At 42.5% G+C, this 12154-nt stretch overlaps 1 protein-coding gene across 1 annotated transcript; it reads right to left on the reverse strand.

The window, feature by feature from the left end:
• Nucleotides 1–11492: 11492 nt before the first annotated feature.
• Nucleotides 11493–11903, reverse strand: LOC132053696 (uncharacterized). Its single transcript, XM_059445810.1, has one exon. The coding sequence runs from the start codon at nucleotides 11901–11903 to the stop codon at nucleotides 11493–11495; it is 411 nt and encodes a 136-aa protein (XP_059301793.1).
• Between the last annotated feature and the right edge of the window lie 251 nt (nucleotides 11904–12154).

Genomic DNA, 12154 nt, shown 5'->3' on the forward strand with positions numbered 1-12154 from the left:
GGGTATTGCAGGAGAAGAAACTGTATGCTAAGTTCTCCAAGTGTGAATTTTAGTTGTCTTCTGTGTCCTTCTTAGGGCATGTAATTTTGAAGGAGGGTATTATGGTGGATCCGCAGAAAATTCAGGCAGTCAGGGAGTGGGCTAGGCCCACCTCAGTGACCGAAATTCGTAGTTTCGTAGGTCTGGCTAGCTATTATCGTCGTTTGGTGAAGGGGTTTGCCTCTATTGCTTCACATTTGATCCGTTTGACTCAAAAATAGGTACCGTTTTAGTGGTCCGATGAATGTGAAGAGAGCTTTCAAAAGCTCAAGACATTATTGACGACAACGCCTATTCTAGCGTTACCCGTGGAGGACAAGGATTTTGTTTTTTATTGTGATGCTTCACGTTATGGTTTGGGTGCTGTTTTGATGCAGGAAAAGAAAGTGATTTCTTATGCTTCTCGTCAGTTGAAAATGCATGAGAAGAATTGTCCTGCTCATGACTTAGAATTGGCAGCAGTAGTGTTTGTGCTGAAAAGCTGGAGGCACTAATTATATGGTGTCCATTGTGAGGTGTACACTGACTATCGCAGCTTGTAGCATATGTTCACTCAGAGGGAACTAAACTCTAGGCAGCAGAGATGGATGGAACTACTAAATGATTATGATATCACCATCTTATATCATTCGGGTAAGGCTAATGTGGTGGTTGACGCATTGAGTAGGAAGTCGGCTAGTGTGGGAAGTCTGGCTTGTTTGATCTCTTTGGAGCGTCCGTTAGCTAGAGAGGTTCAGGCTCTGGCTAACATTTTTATAAGGCTAGATATTTCTAACACGGACAGGGTGTTGGCTCGTGTTGAGGCTCGATCATCATTTCTGGAGCAAATTAAGGCTAAGCAGTTCGAGGATGCTAAGTTGTGTAAAATTCGTGACAAGGTGTTGCGTAATAAGGCCAAGAAGGTCGTGATTGATGAAGAGGGGGTGTTACGGATTAAGGGGCGAGTTTGCGTGCCACGTGTGGGTGATTTGACCAAGACTATTTTGATAGAGGCTCACAGTTCGAGGTATTCCATTCATCCTAATGCTACCAAGATGTATCGCGATTTGAGACAACACTACTGGTGGACTGGGATGAGGCGTGGTATAGTGGAGTTTGTTGCTCAGTATTTGAACTGCCAACAGGTGAAGTATGAACATCAGAAACTTGAGGGTACACTTCAGAGGATGCCTATTCTTGAGTGGAAGTGGGAAAGAATAGCAATGGATTTCGTGGTTGGTCTTCCGAAGACGTTGGAGAAGTTTGATTCTATCTGGGTCATTGTTTACAGGTTGACTAAGTCTGCCCACTTTATTCTGGTGCGAATAACTTATGATGCGGAGAAATTAGCCAAGATCTACATTCGTGAGGTGGTTAGGATACATGGAGTTCCGATCTCCATCATGTTCGACAGGGGCACAATGTTCACATCTCGATTTTGGGAGCATTTGCTTAAGGAATTGGGTACTAGGTTGGACCTTAGTACAACTTTCCACCCTCGCATCGACGGGCACCGAGCAGTTATTCGTGTTCTTAAGATATACTTCGGGCTTGTGTCATAGACTTTGGTAGTCATTGAGATCAGTTCTTACCATTGGCCGAGTTTTCATATAATAATAGCTACCACTCGAGCATCGACATGCCTCCATTTGAGGCAATGTATGGGAGGAGATGTAGGTCTCCCATTGGGTTGTTCGATGGGTTTAAGGTGAGACCTTGGAGTACGGACCTTCTGAGAGAGTCCTTAGAGAAGGTGAAGGTGATTCAAGCTAAACTTCTAGCAGCACAGAGTAGGTGATATGCTCAAATTACACCTATTAATGGTATAACACGGACGTTGTCAAATATAGTAACCCAACGAGATTGGGGTCGAATCCCACAGAAAATATGGTGTGAAAAGTTTACTAAACAAGTATTATACTAATCTTGCGGTCCTGGTGTATTCCAGAAAAGGGTTTTATAGTTGATCTGGTTGGTGGACTAATTTAAAGTGACTGGACATTTAAAATTGTAAATATATGGGTAAAAAGAACCAAGGTTGTGTCCCCGTCAGATTAAGTGTATGATCATGGGTATCAATCTTGATATACTTCTAATGGATTGTTTGTATGGATGCACTTAACCTCTATGTGAATCTATTCTATTTCCCAATAAGAAAAGATTATTTCTTTCTATGCTTTTTCCAAAGATAAGAAGGTATGCATGAAGAACGGTTAATTATGCCAAGCAAATTCCTCTTATTCCTAAGTGAATTTATTAAACAAGGTTTAAAGCCCTGAGTTCTTGTTATTTGTTCTTACCTAACCCTAGCTATTTTCCCAAATAAACTAAAGTTTAAGGCGTTAGCTAATATTTGTAACCACTAACTATATGATGAAAGCGAAGAACAAATAAACCCTAACAATCCATTATGCGTATATCTTTCACGATCCCCAATCACAACACACCCATCCTTGGGTTCACAACCTTAGTAAAGGTGTTTAGCTACTCATGGCAACAAGAAAACAATAAAAGATTGAAGATTGCATAATTAAATTATTGTATTGAACTTACGAATAAAACTTGAAAGTAATGAATGTAATTGTCTAGAAATCTTCAAAAGCAATAACAACTCAAAAGTAATTACTACAAGTCTAAAACTCCAGATGTCTGAAAAATAAAACCTAAACAGGTATTTATACAAGTCAAACTCGGAATAATCAATCCTAGTCCTGTTCCAGCTCGACTTGCACTTCGACGGGTCGTCTTTGCACTTCGACGGTCGTCGACATGCTCGACGACCATATCGACGATCTGAGTAGACTTTTATCACTCTGCAGGAACTCCACCGTCGAAGCACTTCAACGGATCGTCGATCATGTCGACGGTGCAAGTCGACGATTTGATTATGCTTCTGATGATTTGTTACTTCACAGGAACTTATTGACTAGGCAATTTGACGGGCCGTCGAGTATGTTGACGGTCCGTCCTTATGCTTATCAGAACAAATTTCCTATTTTCCTCGTTTTTTTTGCTTTCCGAGCATTCTAACTTCAAAATACCTGCACAACATATAAAACACATCAAACTAACAGAAACTTGCTCGAAAACAAGTAAAACTTAGAGTTAAAAGCATTAGATGTGCCAAAATCCCGCACATCAACACCCCTAACTTAAAATCTTCGTTGTCCTCAAGCAAGTCAACTAACGACTCAATCTACAAATGTCTCGATATCACAAAGCAAAAGCCGGTCACATGGTTGTGGCAATTAACTTCCGACATATCAAGTGTATCACAATGACTTTCCCCCCAATAAAGACTAAACCAATTAAAGACTCATTGCAACTAACAATGAGGCTTCAATTTATGACATCTAGTTATCAAAGAAACCATAGCGCACATGAACCAAGACTCACGGGAAACCAGTCACTTAACAAATTCTAATGCCCTCACAAAGACCAAAGAATGTCCCAACATATATGTACACACGTTAATGGGACAAGACAAAGGAGAAGAAAACACTCACACTCACAAAGAAATTCTCTAGCTATATATGCAAATACCATAAGCTTGCCCTTATTTTCAGCGCCCTCGACTTTGGACAGTTCAACTGTGATCACACTAGGACTTTTTTCAAGGTTGTAATGTAGGCTTGGGGACGGGTAGGATAGATATTTGGATAACTGTGACTCACCCTCCTTGAACACTACATCTTATTCTTCTCTTTTACCCTTTTCGCCTTTTGTTTTCTTCCCTTCTTTCTTTTTGTTGCCTCGGCGTGGTTTTATTGCGATTCTACTTCCTTAAAAATTTCTTTTTTTTTTCATTTCATTTTTTTCTTCTTTCTTTTTACACTTACCACACCGCTGTCTTTTAACTAGGTACTTTACTTCAACCCCACTTTAGGCTTATGCCTCATATTCCCTTTAGTCCACCTATCACCCCCAACTTAGGCTTTTAGCCTCAATCTTATTATTTTAGTGCCAAGGAGGGACCGGGTGCAAAAAGAGATGGATATTTAGAACGGGTGTCGGCTTGTTACGGCTAGTCAAACAAACAGGTTTTCAGGCTCAAAATGGCTAACAAAGGATATTCATCTATAGGTAGGCTTATATTTAGGCTAAACAGGGGTTCCTGTCACAAACAAAGACTAAGATCATTTCACAGCTTCACTTATCTTGGTATGCACGACTAACCTGTGCAAGTTCTAGATCACATACAAAACTAGAGAATATATCTACAAAATCTCACAACACATGGCATCAGAATTGTCAACACACTAGTCTCCCCGCTAAAATTCCGAATACAAGGTAACCCAATAATCTAAATGTCACACAAGGAAGCATGCATGTCAATTAAACAACCAAGTTCATTTTTTTTTTAAATTTGGAGGGTAGTACTTTGTTTCTCAAAATCTAAATAAAACATGTATGTAAGTTAATCAAACCACCACCACATAAGTCAACATTACTCTATTTTATCTAAACACGACCTAAACATTCCAGGTTAAACAAGAAATAAACCTCTCAGAAAAAGAACCATGGCAAAGAAAAGCCGAGGGGGTCCTAAAAACATATATGATACATCAAATACTCCCACCCCCAACTGAAAAAGTCTGCAATGTCTCCAATGCAAAAAAAGTAATACCAGTGAGTAGAATACCGTGGCGCACTAGGCATTGTATACGCCATTTCGTAACTCATCGTCCGCGAGGCATCGGGTGCAACCGCACCAACAATTTCCTCCTTGCCGCACGCAGCAACATCAGTAGTGGTGCCCGTAGGCACTGGCACTAGAATAGGAAGGGGTGGTGGCAATGTCTGACCACTGGGAGCACTGTTCGAGGTGGCCCCTCTAGTAGGCGCAACTAACTGCACCATTGGGAGCTCCTCCTCAATATCCTCCACAACAGCCGGTGGTGCTGCTACTAGGCTCAGATCACGGGCTTTCAATAATGCAACATCAGCCTTAAGCTGCTCTAACTCTGCCCTCAAAGCATCTGTGAAAGTGGTCGGGCGAGCCATTTCCAATGCACTCAATCTCAACTCAAATCCATTCAATCGAGCGGACAGTGTCGTCGTCACCGGATCTAATGCCTCCTCCACTCTCGTCCTCACATAATCATTCAGCTGGTTTACTATGATCTTTGACTGTTGGTCCGCTGTAGCTGCCTGTTTTGTAAATTTTCTAAAGTTGTCCATTGAGAAGGCATATGGATAAACTCTAGTAGTACCACGGGCTGCACAGCTGGACCCGCTGGCTGTAGGACTGAACTCGGAGGGGTGGAGCCGAAGTTTGTGGCTCAGGATTAGCAGTCTGAGTCTCAACGGAATCATCACCAACATTAGCAGCTGGAGTCTCAGAATCTGCAGCCTGGACAGTCTCAATAATAGGGGTAGCAGTAGTGGGTAACTCCAGTGTAGAGTCACCCACGGCCCCGGGTTGAACAAGCTCCTGCGGTAGGGGTACCTCTCCAAGTGCCACTGGGAACCCATCCGCTTCCCCTTGGCTCTCATCAACGACCTCATTCTTGCACTTTTCTATCAAATAAACTGACGAAGCTGTAATCTGGTGGTCGATATCATCTATAAACCGCACCTGTGACCTCCAAATAAGCTCTGTAATCAGGCATGAAAATATTAGGGAAGTGTTAGGCTGGGAAGCCCTCAACTGTATCTCCATACTAGCCAATGCCCCAAAATTAATCGGGTATCTGGACATCAACGCGGCTACAACAACCTGCCTATCAACCGTAAGAGCACTATCAGCCTGAGTGGGGAGAAGCCGCAACTGCACCACGCTCCACCAAAACTTTCCCTCTAGAGTCAACCACTTCTTCTTTATCTGATTCTTCAAATTAGTACACTCGGCTCTCTTGGTTAGGCGACCCACCATTGTAGATACCCAGTTCCTGACGGACTGTTCCTTGCACCTCCGCTGTTATATCCCGCATTTTTGTACATTGGGACATTTCGAGCAAGTTGCGAAAAGTTAAGGGCAAGGCCATTTTCCGATTTTGTTTGAATGCGCAAGTCGCTTATAAATATTATTGTCATGGAATATTAAGGGCAAACTTGGAAATTGGAAATTATTATTAGTTCAAGACTTCTTGAAGAAGCATTGTGGCCGTGGGCCCCATTTACATTTTGGTCAATTGTAGCAAGCCATGTAAAGGAACATGTGTTCATCTTATATTTTGTAAGGGCCAAATATATATATGGACAAAGATGACAAGACAAGCAAGACAATTAGTCATCTTTGATGACTTAAGAAATTTCTAGAGAATTTGGGAAAATTGAAGAAAATTGGAGAAAAAAAGAAGAAGGGGCCGGTCATGTGCATGGCCATGTGCTCCTATATATATATATATATATATATATATATATATAAGTGTTGGCACAAGGCACAACTCCTTATTTCTAATTCTAGAAACTTAAGGAGAAATGGAGAAAGAAAAAGAAAAGAGAAAGACAAACGGCCATGGCTGGCCGAATTCAGTCCATGGGTGATGATCAAGAAAAAAATATTTTTCTTCTAGTTTTCTACTAATTGGGAGGTCCTTGTCGACGTGGAGTAGTTGCTGGAACAAGAAAACCATCCGTTCTTGCAAATGGAGTCTTGGCCGAAAAGGAGGATTGAAGGGAAAAGGTAAGGTTCTATCCTTTCTTGCATGTGTTATGGGCATTTGAGTGTGTTGAAATGGATGAAATTCATAAAGTTGTGTGTGTGTGTATGTTGGCCGAAAGTATAGGTGGTTTGTGTAGAAAAGATGAACTAATGCTATTTAGTGTTCTAGTGATGTTGTGGTGGATATTATGATGAAAGAATGAATGTTTGGTGACTCATGTTGAAGTTGTAGTGTTGCGGGCTGTTTTGGAAAATTAATATGATTTTGATATAGTTTCTTGTATTGATGGAAATAATGTGGAAGACGTATGGAATTGTTGATATAGTTTATGAATTTGGAAGAAGAAAATGTGTTATGAATGTTCCTAATTGGGTTGGAAGGTTTCGGCTGCATTGTGTATAGATGTGGGCTGATTTGAATGATTTTGTGGAATTGTCCGAGATGTTTTCGAATCTTGTTCGAATGGTTGCGGACTAGTGATTGAATGTGTGAGCATTGTTATTGAATTGGTCGTATATAGTTTATTAGAATATAAATGAAATGTTGTCGAATTGTGTAGAAAGGAATTATTGATGTTAGAATGCGTTTTGAATCGCTTATGGATATTATTGGTATGGTTGTTGGTTTGGTTGTTGTGATTTGGCCGAGTTGAATTCTCGGGGATGTTAAAGTTATAGGGGAAATGCTGCCGAAATTTTTGTAGACAAAGCGTTAATTTGGAATTGGATTCGCAAGTGTTATGGCTAATGGTTGATACTTAATGATATTATTGTAGATCGTGAGGAGTCGAGACGTAAGTTCGGATTAGCTTAGGAGGCGGCTAAGGTATGTGAAGCTCAACCTTTCTTTCTCTGGCATGTCTTAGTTGAAAATAAGTTATGACACGAATTACGAGGTAACTCTATTCTGGTGATCCGAGCATGTTTATGAACCTTGTTGGCTTTTTGATATCCGTATTCTAAATGGGGTCAAATCATGGTCTGTATGTCACTTGTATAATTAAATTTCAAAAAAAATTGCATAAAGGTGTTGTTTTCAAAAGGGTTCTGTTCCTAAACGATTCCGAAACTACGAACGTCCGTAACTTTCGCAGAAAGGCTCGGATCGCTTCGATTTGCTCGTAGAAAGTTCCGAAGTGAATAATGTTCGTAACTTTACGAGGCGGACTCGGATTGATTTGATGTATGGCTATGATCTCTACGACACTCTGATATGCTTATGATATATGACATGTTCCGAATAACGTCCGAAAGATGTCTGATATGACTATTGTCCGGACTTTCAAATGACGATTCGTTCTGACTACTTCATTGAGTCTCTGGAAATGATTTATGTGCATATGATTTCTCACTACTCTGCTCGTGCCAAGCTCAAGGTATCTTTCACTGAGACCCGGGCCAGGACACGCATTCGTGCACATTCCTCTGCATTATTCACCGAGTCCCTCACTAGAGGGTCGGGACACGCTATGTATATATATGATTACCACCGAGTCCCTCATTCGAGGGTCGGGACACGCTATTTACCGAGTCCCTTATTAAAAGGCCGGGACACGCTACTACCGAGACCCTTGCTAGCGGGGCCGGGACACGCTATTCACCGAGTCCCTCACTAGAGGGCCGGGTACGGTATGTATATGTATATGTATATGCATGCATGATGATGATATGATTTTACTTACCGAGTCCCTCACTAGAGGGCCGGGACACGCTATATGTTATATGATGATTTTACTTACCGAGTCCCTCATTAGAGGGCCGGGACACGCTATATGTTTTATGATGATTTTATAACATTGACACGCATGATATATGTTTTCAAAAGCAAGTCTTATGATTTTCTGTACTCTTTATTTCGGTATGATCCCGCTTACTACATTTCATGCTTTACATACTCAGTACATATTCCGTACTGACCCCCTTTCTTCGGGGGCGCGTTTCATGCCGCGTTGTGTACACCTGCATGAGCTAACGACATTAGTAGAAGATGTCCCAGCGGGATTGGCGAGCTCCATTTTCTCCGGAGTGCCGCCGAGCCCTTAGTATTATGTTATGGTTTTATGTTCCGTGTTAGAGACTTTGCAGACAGTGTCGTGGGTATAAGATGTCGGTTATGTAAGCGGCTATGTAAGCCAACGTATTATTATGCACTGTGTTATAAGTTCCATATGTTACAGATTTATTTGAGTTGAAAAAGATGAACAACATATTTGGCTTTTCGAAAAACTTCCGTTATGGAATTGTGTTATGGCTAAGGGCCCAGTATGATTATGAATGTCACAAGAGTCAGCGGGTTCGCTCGGCCCTAGGTAAGGGTCGGGTGCCCATCACACCCTACCGGATTAAGGGTGTGACATCCGCAACTTATCTTCAAGCTCAATCGTCTGCCTCGGGGCGGTGTAGTTATTATCGAAATATACTGTGTTGATAGCCTGGGTGGATATATCAACACTCACCCCCTCTAATTTCAACCTCGCTCAGTGGCGGTATCTCCCTCAATTTCTGGCGCTTCTTTCTAACTTTTCTGATCAAAGCCCCATATGCGGCATATATCTCGCGAACCAAGATCGGGCAATACTCCCCAGGCGGCTCTCGCATGAACTCTAACTGATAGTGGCGAATGAGCTCCCTGGCCCTGGGTAAGATCTCTAGCCCCTCAAAACTGATCCGCCGCTCCTCATTTATGGTGCGGTTCTCATGCTGAGTGTCGTCACCTTTCAATTCAATGCCATATTCATACGCGCACCTGGCACCCTCAACAGTGAAGCGATCCTCAAGCTGTTTGCTTCTAAGTTCCCGAGCCCTAGCTGCCTCAGCATCAGTATCAGTATCAGCCTCATCATCACCAGGCTGTGAGCTCTAAAGGGTTTGGGATCTATAATGTGCCTGAGAGGACTGAGCAGCATCCTCAGTAGACTGCGCTCGCGTAGCAGGTGAGGCATCTCCAAATGCAGCCTCTGATCCCTCCTCCTCGGATCCTTCACCGGACCCAGATGTAGATGATTCCTCCTCGTCAGACTGGGAGAAACTGGAAGGTGTAGGAGCCGGTACTATGACTTTCCTGTTCCACGAGGGGAGGAGCAGCCCTGGTCTTCTTCACGGGCATAACCTCAGGCTCGTCATCCGACCTCTCGTCTCTAAGTGTGGGTTGGCCACTGGGCCTCCTCCGACCCGTTGATCTTTGAGTTTGCCTCGAGCCACCCCCTCGGGTGGTTGTCAACTTGGGTGGCGCCATACCTGTAATCATCAAAAACCACAATCTAGTCAATCCGTACAAGTGAAATCAACACAGTTAGTTTCAATGCAAAAAAAATATTTCAGTTTCAGTTCTCTGATCCTCTCTGTCTGCAGACCGTCGATGCATTTTGACAGACCGTCGAACCTGTTAACGGACTGTCAATCAGCTCGACGGGATAGTCTTTTCAAAAAGACGGTCGACATGTTTACGGCCCTGCATTAGTTACCAATAGTTGACAGACATTAGAACTTATTTCGGCTTTGTGTTTTCCATTTCAATCAATCAGAGAACCAATTTTCCACTATATTGCACATTTGGGGTTTTGGGGCTTCGGGTTACTCAGACTTCACCCTCATTTTCAACCTTTTGGATTTTAGGTCATTATCCGGGTTTCGTTTGGTGGGTATAATGATTTCAAACCGAGATTTTTAATCGAAATACCCTTCGACCCGTCGGAGTTACTCAGACTTCACTCCTTAGGCACCATGTTTCAATAGACTTTCTCTTTTTTCGGACCATTGGCGGGCATAATGAACCAACAAGTTGATCAAAATGCCCGCCGACTCAATGGGGGCACAATATTCTCGTCCCCACGAGTCCATCTAACAGCAATCATACCAAGTTACCTTCCCCCAACCACAATTTCATAATTTTGCAGTTTCAAGCATAGATTTCATTCACAAATACAGACCCTAAGTCATGATATCTACCCTTGGCACTATACATCCCATATATCACTACCCCAACCCAATCAACACAACCCCTACTGATTTAATCATGCAAAACACACACACCAAATTCCCAATTTCAATACCCATTAAGTTAGGAGTCCTAGGTCATGTTGTCTAGATATTTTCGAGCAGATTTACCCAAAATAAAACCAAGAAAGGGCCGAAATTCTCTTGCCATACCTGATTATGTGAAGAAGTGGAAGAATACTTGAGCAAATATTGAAGAAAAACAATGAAATTTTCGCAAACAGGGGCAGAGCGTTTCAATTTTTTTGTTAGTGGAGATTAGAATGGGGCAATTTGTTCTTTTAATTTGTGAAGGAAGGTGGAGAAATTAATGGGGAGTTATGGAGAAAATTATGGGGGTTATGGAGGGAGTTAAGGATTTGAATCGGTTGGGGAGTATTAGACGTGACTTGTGGGAGGTTATAATATACTCTGCCTGTTAAATAGAATTCGCGACTGTTGCCCTTATATTTTTTTTCAAATTTTTTAGACAAGTCGTCGACATGTCGACGACTCGTCAAAGCGTAAAGATGACAAAAATTTAAAGGATGGAGCTTACCTGTGGACAAGCATTTCGACGGCATCGTCGAACACGTCGACGGGCCGTCGACATGCTCGTCGATTTACTTACCTGCAGATGGGCAGTTGCTAATCCTCAGAAGTTCAGCTCTGCATACCGTCATTGTACATTGACGGTCCGTCGATATGTTGACGGCCCGTCTTTGTGCTCTGGTGTAACTTTGCTGGTTTTTTGAGTTTCAGTTCCTGCGCACTCGATACCTGTAAAAAAAATAAAACCTAAAAAAACAAAATTACAGAATTTTAAACTTGGGTTGCCTCCCAAGAAGCGCTTGATTTAACGTCGCAGCACGATGGTGTTATCAGATTACTCTTAGTCGGGACTCGCCGCGTCAGCATTCATCCCAAGGTGCTTCAACCGATATCGGTCCACAATTCTATCTCCGTCAATCATACCATGGTAGTGCTTCACCCTCTGCCCGTTCACCTTGAATGTCCGAGTTCCGTCTTCGGACTTCAATTCAATAGCTCCATGGGGTGAGACACTTACCACTTTAAAGGGACCTGACCACCGTGATTTTAATTTGCCCGGAAGCAGCTTCAATCTAGAATTAAACAGCAAGACAGGGTCACCCTTGTAGAATTCCCGCTTCAGGATTTTCTTGTCATGATACTGCTTCATCCTTTGTTTGTATAGCGCTGCCCTTTCATAAGCCTGATAGCGGAACTCATCCATCTCGTTGAGCTGAAACAACCTGAGTTTGGTCTCTTCTTCCCAATTCATGTTCAATTTCTTCAAGGCCCACATGGATTTATGTTCGAGTTCAACTGGCAGGTGGCATGCTTAACCAAAACCTAGCTTGAAAGGTGAAGTCCCAATCGAAGTTTTGAAGGCAGTTCGGTAGGCCCATAGAACATCATCGAGCTTGCAGGCCCAATCAGTTCTGTTTGCATTCACCGTCTTTGGTAAAATGCTCTTTATCTCCCGATTAGAGACTTCAACTTGTCCGCTTGTCTGAGGATGATACAAGGTGG

This window comes from Lycium ferocissimum, chromosome 4, assembly GCF_029784015.1.
Source record: "Lycium ferocissimum isolate CSIRO_LF1 chromosome 4, AGI_CSIRO_Lferr_CH_V1, whole genome shotgun sequence".
NCBI lineage: Eukaryota > Viridiplantae > Streptophyta > Magnoliopsida > Solanales > Solanaceae > Lycium > Lycium ferocissimum.

Excerpts from the sequence above, each read along its gene's own strand:
- LOC132053696 (XM_059445810.1), bottom strand. The coding sequence starts at position 11,903 with ATGAATTGGGAAGAAGAGACCAAACTCAGGTTGTTTCAGCTCAACGAG.